At 53.3% G+C, this 16400-nt stretch overlaps 1 protein-coding gene across 1 annotated transcript in view; it reads left to right on the top strand.

The window, feature by feature from the left end:
- Positions 1-8127: 8127 nt before the first annotated feature.
- Positions 8128-16400, top strand: part of PRAG1 (PEAK1 related, kinase-activating pseudokinase 1) — a 48354-nt gene continuing 40081 nt past the window's right edge. Inside the window, exons 1-3 of the mRNA XM_072622390.1 lie at positions 8128-8259; positions 12017-12391; positions 13838-15447. Coding sequence (XP_072478491.1) covers positions 12092-12391; positions 13838-15447 — 1910 coding nt within the window. The 5' untranslated portion in view covers positions 8128-8259; positions 12017-12091. The remainder of the gene's footprint in view (positions 8260-12016; positions 12392-13837; positions 15448-16400) is intronic.

Raw genomic sequence — 16400 nt, 5'->3', positions numbered from 1 at the left:
GCCTAGAGAGGGGTCTGGGGAACTGTCTGGGGAAGAAACAGCCTCAACAAGCCAGGGGCAAGGCAAGGTGATCCCAGCCCAGTTACTGACCTTATTCATCAGACCTGACTCCACATTGGGCCAAGCTGCAGCATGAAATGAATCCCATAATAATCCTGCATGAACATACAAACCCAGTTTGCCTCAGTTTCCTCTGTAAGTGAGGTGTAAAATGTAAAATGAGCTGGAAAAGCAATACAAATCACTCCCAAATGGAGTCATAAAAAGTCCGACATAACTGAACAGTCATAATGATTTTAGGGTAGCTAGGTGGATAGAGCACAGGGCCTAATGTCAGGAAGGCCTGAGTTCAAATCTAGCCTCAGACACTTACTAGCTGTGTGACTAAGGGCAAATCACTTACCCCTATTTGCCTCAGTTTCCTCATCTGTAAAATGAGCTGGAGAAGAAAATGGCAAACCTCTCCAGTGTCTTTGTCCAGAAAACTCCATATGGGGTCAGGAAGAGTCAGACATGACTGAAATGACTGAACAACACCTTCTATAGTTCTTCTGGGCTGGAGGCTTGCTTACTGACTGGCTGAAAGACTGAAAGTCACTACCCCAAACCAACTCTACAGGACCAGGATCCCTCAGCAATCCAGAGGCCTCTCCAGGTACCTTCCCATGGTTCCATGGAAACCACACCACCAGGTCTGCACTCAGCCCACAGTACCAGGACTGAGGGGAAGATTCCCAGAAAACTTTCGATTCTGGGCCAATGGCAGCAGCAGATATGGACCTGTCTGAGGGCATCCTGGCTGCTCCATGTGGATGGCCCCCAGACCTGAAAACTCTCAGCCTCTATCCCCTACAGGACCAGTGCCCTTTAGGAAGTCCCCACTGAATGCACCTGGGATGGCCAAAGAGGAAGCCAGGGGCAGGGATGCTGTCAGATCTGTCAGTCATCCCTAGACAATCTTTTCAGCAGAAGCAGGGATGTTTATCCTACAACCTACCTGGGCTCCTGATGTTTCCTCTCCCTATGGGCCTACCTGGGACCCCTTGGTGTTTCCTCCCCACCTTCAGCCTACCTTAGCCCTCCCCCCATGTTCCCCCCTCAGTCTACCTGCCCCTTCTCCCTCCCCCCGTGTTTCCTCCCCCCTCAGCCCCAAGCATGGGGTTGGGGTGGATGGGCCTGAGCACCTCTGCTCACCATGTCCCCAAGGATAACCAACAGCTATCAAGACAAACCTGGAAGGCTCTGGTCTCCACAGTGAGCATTGAGCCAAGTGAAGACTTGTCCCAAGTGACTCCATGCTTCTCTCTGAATCCCAGTCCTTATGACAGTCCCACAGTTGTGCACTCCTCCCATGGAATGCACTGTGTTCTTTTCAATCCAATTTTAGTAGCAGAAAATGAACCCAGGTCCTCTAGGCTCAAGACCCAGCAGTCTCTCCACTGTGTGTCCACTGAGCATGGGCCCCATGCCCCCATTCCAGAGGGCATGAAATTGGGGCTGGGAAGGAGAAGGGATTTGGATAAAGTTCTTTGTCTGAGGCTGGAATCCAGTCCAGGACTCCTGATTCTGCTTCACAGGAGCAGTCCTGGTTCGCGAAGAAAAGAAAGACCTAGAGGCATTTCTGGGGTTAGAAAGAACCTGTGACACATCCCTCCTCCAACCTCATCATGTCTCATGAACAGACACGATAAACTCACCCAGGAAGGTCTCTTTCCAGGTGCTTCTTGGAGATGATTCTTTGGGATGGGAAGAGGAGGAGCCTGAGGTCATAGTGCCAGAATGCTCACAAAAACATGTCAGGGCTAATCCCTCCAACTCTCACTGGCAAAATAGAGTCTGGTGTCCCCAGAGGGCAAATATAACTTCTTCTCAGGGTTCTTTGGATGAGACTGAGCCCATTCCTATGTGGCTCCTGAGCCCCCACCAGTGTGCTTCATCTCAATTAGTTCTGAAGGAAAGCATTTATTGAGATGATATAGGAAAAATACTAGGGAAGGTAATAAACATGTATAGTGTTCCTACTATGTGCCAGGCACTGCGGTAAGCACTTTACGGATAGGATCTCATTCCATTCTCACAACAGCCCTGTAAGGTACATGCTGCTATTATTCTCCTTCAACAGTTGAGTAAGGGACCTACTCATGTTCATGCAGCTAATAACGTTTAGGAAGCCAGATTTAAACTCAAGTCTTCCTGACTCAGACTGCTAGGTGACAGAGTGGATAGAGTCCAAGGCCTAAAATCAGGAAGACTCTCCTTTATGTATTCAAATCTGGTTTCAGTCGCTTCTTAGCTGTGTGACCCTGAGCAAGTTGCTGAACCCTGTTTGCCTCAGTTTCCTTGTCTGTAAAAAGAGCTGGAGAAGGAAATGGCAAACTGCTCCAGTATCTTTGCCAAGAAAACTCCAAATGGGCTCAGAACTGGACAACAGCTTCATAGAAGTTCTGTGAGGATCAAAGGAGATTGTATGCACAAATGCTATGTAAATGTGCGCTACTCCGGTGCTTCCACCATAGCTGCTTATGCTTAGTCAGTGCCAGGAGTTGGACACATTTACTGTACCATTCAGCTCCAATCTCTGATGGGACTTCCATGTCTCTCAGCCTTGCCCGCAATCTCTATATTCCCATCTGAGGATGTTAATTTGCCTAAGGACAAACATGGCTGTGTGTACTCACAGGACAGTCTCCTGGCTCTCTCCCAGCTCTCAGGGAAGGGAGGGACAAAGACCCAGTGGTAGATGGTGGAGTCCCCCCATCACACACATAGACTGAGTTCTAGTCCAACAACCTCCCAGCCATTGGTTCTTCTGGCTTCAAAGGGTCTGGCTTTAAGAGCTTACAAAGGCTCTAAGGCTCTACGTATTTGGGAAGAGGAAGGATGGAAGAACCCATTTATTTTAAATCTAAACTCCACCAGTGAGGGATTGTTCTACCCTAGAGATGTGTTCTGCACTTTGTGTATCAGTGATCGCCTTGAAGTGGATCCATGTTCTGGTTCTATTTGGAGATCCAAGTGCCCCCATGGACTTAGTGCTACTGCTGTCATACCCCTTTCTTTCCCAGAATCCCCTGGGTGCCTGCATGTCCCAACCTTTACTCTGAGAGTCTGACTGGCATCAGCTGCAGGTGCCAGCCCCCTAGCCTCAGCTGACAAAGGCAGCTTGTTAGTCCATCCCCGTGTGAGAAGCAGTGTCTTCTGACCCTTATCCTGCCTCTCCTCCTGCCCTGGTCCCCACAGATCTCAGAGAGAAGAAAATAATGGCCTATTCACTCAAAAGAGCCATTTTCCATGAGTTCCTTTGTGAGCCCGTGCCAGGCCGTTGCCCCTCGACTTTGCCTGGCAACGTGGCCCAGAGCCAGTGGTCACTGCAAAGCTAGGGGCCTGTGTCTGCTATGTGGCATGAAAGTGAGTGATTCTCAGGAAGCCAAAAACAAGACGTCGCTGGGGCCACTGGACTGGAAGGGAACACAGGGCCATTGAGGACAAGCCCCTCATTTTATAGAGCAAACATTTCCCAGAGAGGGGAAAGGACTTGCTTAGGGTCACACAGATAATGGGTGTCTGAGGCCAAATCTGAACCTGGGGCTTCTCTGCAAGGCCAGTGCACATTCCACTGTGGGCATGTTGTGTTATCATTCCTGTTGTTTTCCCAGTGAGACACTTTAACCCTCAAACCAGTCAGTGTAGACACTCCTCAGAGGTAAGGAAAGGGCTTTTGGCATCCTGAGGCTTAGACAGACCTGTGGTTTAAAGCTGATGCAGTTTGGAGTTGCTGGGAACCTCGAAATGTCAGGTACAAGGCTGAGTTGCCAGGAATGAATTCACACACTCAAACCAGCTTCCAATCAAGTGGCAAGGTTTATTGTAACCCCAAAAGAAGCAAGTTGTTAGTGAACCTATGACTTAATTGGAGGTTGAGACAGATGAGTATATACAAAGAGCACAGTGAAAAGTCTGTATTGAGGAATGATCCTCTATGGAAGTAGGCTGGGGTGGGCTAGATTCCTTGGCAGGAGGTGCCAGCAATCTGGTCTGCTAAAATCCAGGGGGAAATGCAAGGACTGGCCTGTCGTCAGACACATGGCCTTTTCCTTTTAGGGGTCCATGGCCCATCGCCCCAAAGCCAGCTCACTTTTCAGCTCTGTCCCCTCTCTGAATGGTGGCCCTGCCAAGGCTACTTTTGAGTGGCCCATTCCCCATTTCAAGTGAGTAAAACTGTGATTTCTTTACTCTTGAAAATGGCCAGGAAACTTAAGACCAGGGGATTGTCCTGGTGCCAGTTTTTTGCACCATTACCAACGTGGGCAAGCAGGAGACACTGGGTGCTCACCAAAGGTTCTGAGGTGCTTCAGGAGGAGATTAAGAGGTGGGATGATGACTCCAGGCCTCTCCAAAGGTACTCCACTCAAAGGAGGGACAGCAGGGTTGGAGAAGGGGAGGGAACTTCTGAACCTCGAACAGAGGAAACATTCTAAAGGCCTGAGGCACAGTCTTGCATGGGCACAAGAAGCCATCTGGACTGCAAGCAAAGGGTGCTGCTACCTGAACCGATTTTGTCTGAGCTGTCCTTTTAAGAAGGTTTGGCCTGGACAGAATTCTGTGATTTCTCTCTTTGTGCTTGCTCATTGCCGCTAGGGGGAGCTATAGTGCCCAGAGCGTTGCATCTGGACTCAGAAACACTCATCTTCCTTAGTTCAAATCTGACCTCGAGCACTTACCAGCGGTGTGACCCTGGGCGAGTCACTTCACCCTGTTTGCCTCAGTTTCCTCATGTGTCAAATGAACTGGAGGAGGAAATGGTAAACCAGTCCAGTATCTCTGCCAAGAAAACTCCAAATAAAGAGTCAGATACAACTGAACAACAAAAACAGCAAAAACCCCATCATTTCCACATACATTCCTTCCCTCCCCACTACCAGGGGCACTCCCTTCACCATCACAAGGAGCCACCTCACCACTGAGCCTGCCCTGGTCACATGGAGGCACCTTTCTCAAGTCTGACCCTTCTCCGATGTCTTCCTCTGTAACTTCCAGCATCATTGGTCCCATTGGACTCCCCAGGACCCTAGCTGGGACTCCCCTGGACACAGAAGTTAGTAACAGCGCCTTCCTGCTCTGACACTCACTCCCCCATGTTCATTCACTCTTGGGAACTTCCACTTCTCAGAGACTACTTGGGGTTCAGACATGGGACATTCAGTGGGTGATCTCCCTGGACTTTATCCTCACCATCCTGGAAAGGTAGAATACTCCAAGAGCAGTCAGTGAGGTCCCATGTGCCATCAGGACTTCCTGAACCCCTGAACCATCCCAGCCTCTGCCTGACACAGGATGCACCTAGACCTTTCAAGGATCCACACACTTGGAATTTCACATGGATACTATTGTATTATGAGAAATGAAGACAGGGATGGTTTCAGAAAAGTCTGAGAAGACTTCTATGAACTGATACAGAGTGACATAAGCAGATCCAGGAGAACATTGCATGCAGTCATAGCAACGTTGTAACAATAATCAACTTTGAACAATACAATGATCCATGATAATTCCAAAGAACTTGTGATGAAAATTGTTATCCACTTCCACAGAGAGAACTGATCAACACTGAGTGCCAACTGAAGGCTTTTTTTTCCCATTTTCTTTATTTTTCTTGGGAATACTTTTTGGTCAGGGTCAAGGCTAATATAGCCAAAATGGCACAATAAGGCTTATATGAAAATATCTTTCACATGACTTCTCATATATAATGAATGGGCGTAATATTATTTGCCTTCTCAGTGGGGTAGATGGAGGGAGACAATATGGAACTAGAAATGTTTAAAATAAGTAGTTTTGGGGAAAAGAATTTTAAAAGCTAACGGCAAAAAAAGAAATTAAACAATGCTAGGTGATTTGGTGAGCTCCTTGTGCATCCACATGGGTCTCTTCAGATAAATCCTGTTTCGTTTTTCTCTGCATTTGAATTATTTTTTATTTGTTAATTCAGAATTATTCATTCCAAAGTTAAAAGTCCAAGGAAGGGAATCTCTCACTGAGGTAATTTGTAGGTAAGTCCACTCCAAAATGGAGGAGAGCTTGAGATAAGGGACCAGTGTTGTAAAGGACAGAACAAAAATTTGGGATAGAAAATAATCCAGTGAAGTGGGGAGCCTAAAGGAACAAGGTCAGGCTTAAACAAAGGACTTAGTAGAGTACTAGGCCTGGAGTCAGTAAGACCTGAGTTTAAATCTTTCCTCAGATACTTAGGAGCTGTGTGACCTTTGAAAAGTCACTTATTAACTTCTGTCTGCCTCAGTTTCCTCAAATACCTACCTCCCAAGATTGTTGTATAATATTTGCTAATATTTGTAAAAGTAGTTAGTACAATGCTTGGCACATAGTACTTACTTAAGAAATATTTATTTACCTCTCATTAGGCAATGAGAGAGCATCTAATTTTTTTTTTAGTAGAGGAATGATATTTAATTCAATTGAAAAAATACTTATTAAATACCTACTAAGGTATTTAATAGCTAGTACTAAGCACTAGGCTAGATTTGGGGAATAGATCACATTTAGGGTTAGGGTTTGGACAAGGGCCCAAACAGAGCTGAAGGACCTCTGACCCTGATCCAGTGTCCCAGTGCAGCCAGATGTTCAGGTGCGCCAGGAAAAGCACATGGCTTGTGAGGGAGTGGCCCAAGATGAAATCCAAAGGGCCAGGAGAAGAGGGGACAGAGACCCAAGAGGGGCAAGGAGAAGAGGATCACCTCCCTCTGCTGGCCCCTTCTATATAGGGTTGGGGAGGTGACCCAGGTAGCCACTGAACCCAGAGAGATGACTCACCAGGGCCTGGGCCTGGGGCTTTGCTGCAGATGAAGGCTGAGTCAGGACAGTGAACCCCTCAGGTAAACCCCTCAAGCTAAAAGGTTTTTCTTTTCCCCCCTGTCATTCTGGGTGCAAATCCTGCCCCTCATACTAACTGTGTGACAGCCAATCAACCTTCCCTGATCTTTGGTCTCCTCCTCTGTAAAAGTGAGGAACTTGGACTCAACAGCATATGCCATCCCTCCCAGCCCTCGACCTAGGATCCTGTGTGTGACTTTGAACAAGCCACTGTCATTTCTGAGCCTCAGTTTCCCCATCTGTAAAGGGAGGTGCTTAGCCTCCAGGTCCTAGCTCTGTGAGGCCTTTCTGGGCTAGTTTGGGGGTCTCCTTTGCCCCATTACACCTTAGCTAACATCTGTTTTTCTATGTGCTTAGAGAGGTTACTCTCCACTCTACCCCCACCTCCCCCAGTAGATATGTTGGGTGAGACCCCAGGATCCCGGAGCCAGAGATGGAGAGGGCCTCTGTGAAGGCCATGGAGACTCATGGCCTCAGTTTCCAGGAGAGGAAACTGAGGCACAGGAAGGAGAGGACCTTCATCACTGGAATCACTGAAATGATGAGTCCCAGCAAAAGGGATTGGGGGGGGCAGCCCTTCAATCCTGGAGCCCTGCACTGGAGAGGGGGGCTGGCTGCTTTAGCAGGGCCGGGGGACACTTCCTTAGGGCTCTGGGATGATGGAGCCGGAGGATGAGCGAGGGGTCGCAGCCTTCCAAGATGGTGGAGCCGGGGGAGACCTCCGAGCCGCGCCCCTCACCTCCCCATAGGACCTCTCCAGAAGGACCCTGACTTTCTGCGGAGGCCAGAGAGGAGTCTTGTGGGCTCTGGCACAGTGCCCCGGAATCAGGGGGCCACGACCACGGTTGGGGGGATCCGTCTGAACTGGGCTGGGGCCTGTCCTGGGACCGTGTCTGGGCTGCCAAGCAGGCTTCTAGATTCGTGCCCGGCTGCTGGTGCGAAGGGGACTGAGGAGGGGCACAGTGGCGGGATCCTAGGGAGGTGCGGGAGGAAGAGGACGCGGTCCAGGGGCAGCCAGGGGGCGGGGCGGAGCCTGGGGGCGGGGTGGAGCCTGGGGGCGGGGCCGGGCCTATCGGGGCGGTCCGGAGGCGGGGACAGCAGGGGGCGGGGCGGAGCCAGGACGGGGAGGGTCCGAGGGGGCAGGGCGGGACGCAGGCTGGCCGGGGAGTCTGGGGCTGGGCGGTGCACGCGGTGGTGCTGGAGGCTGCAGCGCTTGGGGTGCTTCCCCCCCACCCTGGGCGCTCACACTCACGCGGGCACACGCGCGCCTGCGCGCCCCGGGAACAATGCCCCCGTGTCCCGGCCCGGGGCTCTGCGGGGCTGGGGTCCTGGCTCGGCTTGACTGATCCCGGGGTTAGGGGGCGGCGGCAGGTGAGTGTCCGGGCTTACGGGGGCGGGGGGGAGTTCCCAGCACAAGCAGGGAAACTGAGGCAGCTGCGGGGCTCCACACAGAGGAGGGCGAGGGAACTGGAGTGGGGGGAACAGCGCCAGGGGGCACAGGCCAAGATCGGGCTCTAGTCCGAGCCCTGGAGGAGGCTGGGGATTCAGAGGCCAGCCCCTTCGTTTTACTGAGAAGGAAACTGAGACCCAGGGAGAGTGGAAGGGAATTAAGAGGAGGGGTCAGCTCCCACAGCTGGGAAATGTCAGCACGGGATTGGAACCCAGGGCTCCCAGGATCCAAGCCCAGCACTCTAGCCCCCTCCTACTGCCTTTCCACCACGCCCTCCCTGGGCCTCGGTTTTCCCATCTGAGTCCTGAATCTTGTTCGATCGGGCTCCCATCTGTTCTGCAAGCACTGAGCCCAGCCAGAGGTGTACGGAACCCCTTGCCCTGGACAAATGCCAGCAGACCAAGCTGTAGGTCCAAGAGGAAGATTCACAAACGCATATAATGAGACATCCAAGATAATGAAAAGAACCAGGAGGGACACATCAGAATATGGAGTTAGGAGGGCCAGGCCTAATTTAGGGTAGTCTGACTGGGTAGGAAGGTTTCATGGAAGAAGCAGACCCCTTGAGGAAGGCTTTACTGGATGGAAAGAGATTGGACGACTGGGGGTCCAGGACAGCATGGTAGACCATGGGAGCAAAGGGGTGGAAGTGGGAAACTACCAGTGGGCTCTGGCAGCTCCATTTTGGCAGGAGTAGGGAGGGAGTGGACCCAGTGGAAATGGCTTGAGATAAGGTCTTCTGTGAGGGGGAAGCCCACATCCTGTATGGGACTTTGGCTCCCTCCAGCTGGTAGGGAGGGGCAGCCTCTGAGTCCCCTGGCCTCCACTGGGTCCTGAGAAGGGCAGGGAGGGATGATGGACTGTGGAACCAGTCAGTAAGTAGCTCCTTCCTGGCCACTGCTCCTGAGCTTGCTCTGATCTGTACTTTGGGTCTGCCCGTTTTCACAAAAGAGGAAACTGAGACCCTGAGAGGTTCAATGACTTTCTCTGGTCTGGTAGCCAGCAGGCCACCAACGTTGGGGAGCTGCTAGAGGCCTTGCCCCCAGACCTCACTGGCCCAGCCACATGCCTTTAACTGTTAATAGACCCTCTGCTGGGTTGGCTTTTCCCCCTGAACCCCAGGGATTTGCCATAAGAGACCCTGAGGATTTTTCTGTTTATTTTTGGTGTGGGAATGGGGGCGGGGATCCTGCTGGGTGAGATGGCAAGGGGTGTTCCACGGCATTCCTGCCTGGAGATTAGATTACCAGGGCAGAAAAAAGCCTCTGCAGCCCCTTGGGACCATCATGACTTGACTTGTCCCTCCCCCAGCCCTGGTGGAAGGCTGTCACTTCCTCCATAACTCACAAAAGCAGGCTGGGGGATGAGGAGAGGCACACATGGGTGAGCACACAGACACAGACACAGACACAGACACACACACACACACACACACACAGACACACACACACACACACACACACACACACACACACACACACACACACACACACACTCTTTTCCCCCAGATGAGAGTCCTTTCCTGGTCAGACTGGCCTGGCTTGGCCCGACCCAACCAGGGGCCCTGACACTTCAGGTTGAGTTGGGGTTTGGGGCCTGGGGTACTTGGTCGGGTGCTACCTGCCAGAGGTCCCCTCAAGACAGTACCTCTGTCCTTCTCTCATGGGATGGCCTGAATGATTCCCACTGACTTCACTAGTGCCAGAAATGAACCCTCTATACAGAGACCCCCCTGCGGAAGTCCGCCCAGACCCCGATAACCTCTTATCACAGCTACAGACCTGTGGCTTCCCTGTCCTCCTCTCAGTGCCGAGGGGGCCTTGCGTAATCCAGAGGCTGCCTCTCTCCTCAGAGGTAAGGAATGTGGGCTGGCAAGGTGCTGGCCTTCACAGGTTACCTGTAGCAGGAACCCAGGCACTCCCCAGGAAGGCCATTGGGATTAACATCTGAGCAGCAGGACTGTGAGGCCTCCCATGTTACCTGTGAGGAATCTGAGGCACTGAGCCTACCTTGGTCACCCAAGTATCAGATGTCTGAGATGGGACTACCCAGAACATCCTTGTCATCGCAGGATGCAGGATGCTGGGCACCAGGACAGTCCCTGCCTTCAGGGGTTCCAAGAAGGCAGGACCAAGTCTCAAGAGGACTGGGCCTTGAGTGGAAACCCTTTCCCCAAGGCCTTCCTTGGAGAGGAAGCCAGGCTAGGTCAGGGAGGCAGCTGGTTCTGTCCCTCTGTCTGCTGTGTGTGCCCTCTGGGGAGGAGAATGTGTCAGGGCCACGGAGGAGGGCCCCAGAAAGGCCTTTCTCTGCCAAGCCCTGTGCCACTGGGAAAAATCACGATAGTTGGCATTTATAAAGCACCTACTGTGTGCTAAGCACCTTACCATAGGATCTTATTCGATCCTCCCAGTAACACCAAGAGGAAGGTGTTATTATCCCAATTTTACAGATGAGGAAACTGGCAAACAGCTTAAGTGACTTGCCCTGGATCACACAGCTAGTATGGGCAGCATTTGAAGTCAGGACTTCCCAGTTCCAGGTCCAATACTGTATCCACTGCAGCGCCTCCTACCTGTAGATCAGAGGACAGGGCCAGCTGACCCAGGGCTTTCTTGAGAACCAGAGACTGACCTTGTCTCTCCTCCCTCCCACTCCAGGAACTTCCTGTCACTTCTATGACTAAGGATAAAATCTGCTTTGGCATTCAAAGCCTTGACCTGTCTCCCCCTCCACTCCACACCCTTTCCTGACTTCTTCCCCTCTGATCCTCCCCTGAGCTCTAGCATTCAGTGACACTGCCAGTATACTCCATCTCCTGACTCCAAGCCTTTGCCCTGGCTGTGCCTGATGCCAGGAATGCCACCCTCCTCATCGCCTTAGAATCCCTGCCAGAAGAAGCCTTTCCTAGTCCTCCCTCCCTGACAGACAGTTCATCCTGTGCAGGTGTTCTGGGTGCACAGCAGTTGACAGGCTGACTCCCCCACTGAACTGGGCATTCCTTCAGGGAAGGGACCGTCTTCTCACACACACATAAGTACACTTCATGTCCTGTCCACAGGCACACAGCCCACTGACTTTAATCAAGTCAGTCCCTAATCTCTTGCACTTCAGATTTAGCCCAGCTGCCAGAGGAGAGGGCTCAAGGCCCCCAGGTGACCCTTGTGTTGTACATGGCAAAGACAAAGAGTGAGCAGGGCTGAGCACCGGCAGGCCCCTCCTCCCTTCCTGGGGTACCTGGGCAAGCTCCAGGACACCTCCTGGAAGTGGTTTGCCCACATGCAAAGTGGGTGTTCTGGCAGCAGCCCTCTAGTGGTGTGCTGGCCCTTGGGCACCTGGATAGGTGGGGAGAGCCAGGCATCTGACCCAGCTGAGTTCAGTGTCTACTGTGAGCTGGCAGGACTGGGCTTAGATCTCTGAGGGACTTTTGAGGCCATTAGGTCCAACTTTCTCATTCTACAGAGACAGAAACTGAGGCCCAGAGAGAGGATGGGATCTGCCTATGGGCACACCCAGGGTCCTAGAGATGAGACAGACTTCAGAGGCCACTGGGGCCCAGGGAGGGAGTGGAATTTGAACCCAGACCCTTTGATTGGACACAGCTCTCAGTCAGATCCAATCAGCATCCATATTGGGGGTGAAGGGTCACTGACCAGGTCCATGTTTGGCCTTTCTTTTCAGGGAGCACATCAAGGAAGGACATAGACACTAGTGGGGAGCACAGCCCAGGATGAACCCAGGCACCTCAGGGCCAAGATGCACCAGGCTGCCCCTCTGACCTCAGGGCTCCCAAAGATGTCTGCATGCAGTGAGTTTGTAGAGCACATCTGGAAGCCGGGCTCCTGCAAGAATTGCTTCTGCTTGCAGAGTGACCACCAGCTACTGTGGTCATCCTCAGACGGCCAATCTGGGGCCCCCAGAAGGGGCCCTCCAGAGGAGGAGGGCTTCTGCCCCTCCCCCTGCACCAAGCCCACCATCGCAGTGAAGCCCACTATGATGAGCACAGAGAGCATGGACACCTGGGCTGGGATGGAAGCAGGCCCTGAACCCCCACAGGTGAGGCCAGGAGTCACGGTACCAGGGCATTCTGGGCCTCACGGGTGAAGCCTGCTGTCATGGTGCTTTTGGGGCCCCACAAGCGAGGCCCAGTGTCATGGCACCAGAGCATCTTACATTCAAGGGGCCTAAGATCCAAAGAGGGTGAAGGGTGGATGGCCTAAGTCCCAGAGCAGAGCTCTCCCTCCCCAGGAGTCATGGAATGTTGGGTTGTAATCATGCCGCAGACACTATGGCTATAGTGCCCCAGACACTGGCTTCTCTTCTCTTTCCTTCCCATTGTGTGCCTTGGTTCCCACATCTGTGCAATGGGTAGGCTTGGCCTCATCAGCCTCGGAGATCCCTCCCCCTCTCAGCTGTCTGGATCTCTTCTAGGGATCCCCCATTGACCAGATTACTGACCCTGCATCACCCCCAACCTTGGGCCTGCCCTCTCTGGCCTCTGGGGAGTTTGCCTGACTCCTACAGATGACGCTGTGCCTTCACAGGACTGGCACAGTGGCTGGGGATTGTGAGGAGGAGTCCCTGCTTTGCCCACCCTACCCCACAATCAGAGATGTGGATTTTCATATGGGCTAGACCGACCAGTGTTTCCAGAAACAGACCCTCCAATCAGATCCCCATTCCAGATGAGAAAATGGAGGTCCAGGAAAGCAAAGTGCCCTCAGCCCAGCTAAGCACTGAGTGCCCAGTCATCAGAAAGCCTTCTACTCAACTTCCTGGCAAGTAAACTCGGCTTTTTGTCTCCAGTAACCTCAGTGGAGTAAAAGCAGGCCAGAGAGTAAGGTGAGCAGGGGCACCACAGTACACGAGCCCTGAGCCTGGAGCCAGGAAGACCCGAGTTCAAATCCAACCCCAGACACTCACCAGCTGTGGGGCCCTGAGCAGATGACTTCACCTTTGCCTGCCTCTGTTTCCTTATCTGTGAAATGAGGGTAACAACAGCCCTTCCCTCCTAAGGTTGGTGGGGAACAGATGAGATGGTACTTGGAAAGCCTTTAGCACAGTACCTGGTATGCAGTAGGTGCCACATAGATGCTTAACCTCTTCCCCCCCTCCATTTTGATCTCTGCACTAGAAGAGGAGGAGGTAGTGTGGCAGAATGGTTAGGGTGCTGCTTCTGGAGCCTCAAGCTCTGCATTCAAGTCCTGCCTCTGACTGGGCCACCTATGATAGGTCCCCTCATCTTATTAGGCGCCTCAGTTTCCTCTTCTCTAATGACTAGTTTGGCCAGAAAGGTCCCTGCCTGCTCTGAGTGCTGACGGCTAGGCTGGCGTGGAGGCAGCTACTTGGTGTCCCCCTTATTTGACAGGGTGGTGGGGAGGGTCAAGGACGAGGGGCAGACTGGAGTGGGAATGTGGGGGGGCGGTTCCTGCTCTCTCCTTCCTCTTCCATAAACAATTCCCTCCCTCCCTAATGCTATCTCTGACCCTTGGACTTACCCAGGTGCTGTGGAGGCCCACGCCCAGCAAGCTTCCCTTCTCCGAGTCCCAAGACACTGTGAGAACCTTCTCAGGCAGCAACCTCAGCCCTCACAGCCTTGCCACTGGCTCCTGGCTAGGTCTGCCTGGCCTGGCAAGGCGAGGGAGCAAGGAAAAAGGAGGCCTTTCGGACAGTGCCTCCCCTCCCCATCAGAAATTGCCACCCACTGGCCACCAGAATTTCCACCAGAAACTGGCCTCCTTGGAAAGGGCTGGGAGAAGCAGCACGCCCCATGCTGGAGGCCTGCCTGCTGCTTCGAGGGGCAAGGAACCGCAGGCTTTGCCTGGCAGGGACCTGGATGGGGGAGAGTATTGCTCCATCACCGAGTGGTGTCCTGCTGGTGCGCCAGGCCCCAGAGGTCGGCACGGGAAGGCTGGACCTGTACCCCAGGGTGCCAAGAAGACTGCCTTGGCCCATGAGGAGGGCTCGGCCCCTGGCCCGAGCAGGGAACACTGCTGTCAGGAGCCTCCAGAGAATAGCTGCCCCTTCACCTTGACCCAGAGGAAGCTACCCCAGGCTTTGGAGGCAGCCAGCCTGCCCAACCCCCCTGCTGGGCACACGGACAGTGACTACTGCTCCCTTTCAAGGCAGCCTGAACTGAGGAGACCCCATGACCCAGGCCCAAACAGTGGGAGCCCCAGCAAATCCCCAGGGACCCCAACTCACTCCCTGGAATGTAGCCCCCCAGAGCCCATCTATGCTGAGATCACCAAGAGGAAGAAACCGTGCCCAGCCTCCTTCACCCTGACAAGCACAAGCGAGCGGGCTGGGCACAGCCCAGGCCAGGACCCTGCTGAAGGAAACTGGGGCTTGAGGAGGCCCCAGCCCAATGTGGCGCCCCATGTGGCAGCCAAGGTGACCATTGTAGCTGCCCACATGGAGGATGACCAGCGCACCATCTACCTGAGCAGTCCTGACTCAGCTGTGGGTGTGCAGTGGCCCTGTGGGCACACTGGGCCTGACCTGGAGGACACGTCTGTGCAAACATCAGAGACCAGTCTCCAGGAGCAGCCACTTCACAACCACCTGCCTGGCCCAAGGGGTGAGGACTTGGGAAGAAGATGCCCAGCCATCCCCCCCAAAGTCTGCAAGGAGAGCCCTGGGAGGTCTCATGGGTCCCCAGAGGGCTCTCCCTTAGCCCGGCTCAAGGATGGGTACTGGAGCCAGCCAGCTGTCCCAGGCCCCACAGACACTTTGCTGTCTTCCTCATCCTCCTCCTCCTCCTCAAGTGCCAGGGAGCTTAGCCAGTGCCTGATGCCAGCTCAGTCTTCCTCCTGGGACCAAAGAAGGCCCCGCTTCCAGGTGGGGGCCAGAAACTACCAGAGTAGGATAGAGGAGGAAGATGGGGAAGGGGAGCTGGATTCAGGACCAGCCAGCCTGGGAATGGCCAGGCAGAAGGAGCCAGCCAGCCGCAGCCAGCGCTCCCGGGCAGACAGCATCTCTGAGCAGCCAAGCCAAGCCGAGAAAGGAGCTGGGCCTGGTATGAGCAAGTCAGCCTCATTTGCCTTTGAATTCCCTAAGGACCAGAGTGAAACAGAACACTTCTCACCTCCGCCTCCTCCTCCAAAGTCAAGGTAGGTGGGCCATCGGGGGCTTCATCCACAGAGGGCACAGAGCTGCTGGGACCTAACTCAAGGTGAGAGTTCCAGAAGTGTCCAGGCTGGGCCCCTGGTAGTGTCCAGGCTGACCTCTCATCTGACAGAGGCCTGGAGGGGAAGGGACTTGTTGCCCACCAGTCATGCAAGTAGAGCTGGTGTTTGAGTGTAGGTCTACTTCTTCTAGAGCCTGTGCCCTGGCATCTGGGCCATACACACACACACTAAAGTAGCTCCAGACCTCTCAGCATTAGTTGATGGTTTCATGATGTGCTGTGGCCCCAAACCTTCCTTGGTGCCCATCCCTGCCCCTGGGCACTCAGTCGACTCTATCCCAACTTTCCTTCCTGGGATAGGACAGACAGGTGTGTGTGTGTGTGTGTGTGTGTGTGTGTGTGTGTGTGTGTGTGTGTGTGTGTGTGTGTGTGTGTGTGGTGCAGGGTTGTTGGGGTACATGTTGTGTGTGTGACTGCATGTGGGGATGTCTTTCTGCATGCCAAATCCCTTCCACTAAATCCCTTGTGGTCCATTCTGGACCCTCTGCATGAGGGTCCCACTCACTACGGGTCCTTAGAGAGGAAAGAGTTCTCTGGTGAAACTCTAGGACCCAAGATACTTTAAGGGAAGGAGTCTCACTCCTGCATTTGGAGGCTCTAGGTACAAATCCTGCCTCAGATACTTGCTATCAGTGCAACTCTGAGCAAGTCCCTTCTACCTGGACCACATTTTCCTCCTCTGTAAAATGAGAGAGTTGACCTCAGTGGCTTCTGAGGTCCGTGCTTCAGTCCCCTGACTGGGCTTCCCATGCATGATCTTAGGGTGGCAGGAGGCATTTGGCCTTGGAAGTTTGGGAACTGTCTGGGAGGCTGCCTTCTCAGTCTACTTTCCATGTTTGGTACCTATGACTGAGTGACTGAGTAAGTGAATGAATG

Source organism: Notamacropus eugenii, chromosome 7, assembly GCF_028372415.1.
Source record: "Notamacropus eugenii isolate mMacEug1 chromosome 7, mMacEug1.pri_v2, whole genome shotgun sequence".
Classification (NCBI taxonomy): domain Eukaryota; kingdom Metazoa; phylum Chordata; class Mammalia; order Diprotodontia; family Macropodidae; genus Notamacropus; species Notamacropus eugenii.
Note: the sequence above shows the minus strand (reverse complement) of the source record. Positions and strands in the feature narration are given on the sequence as shown.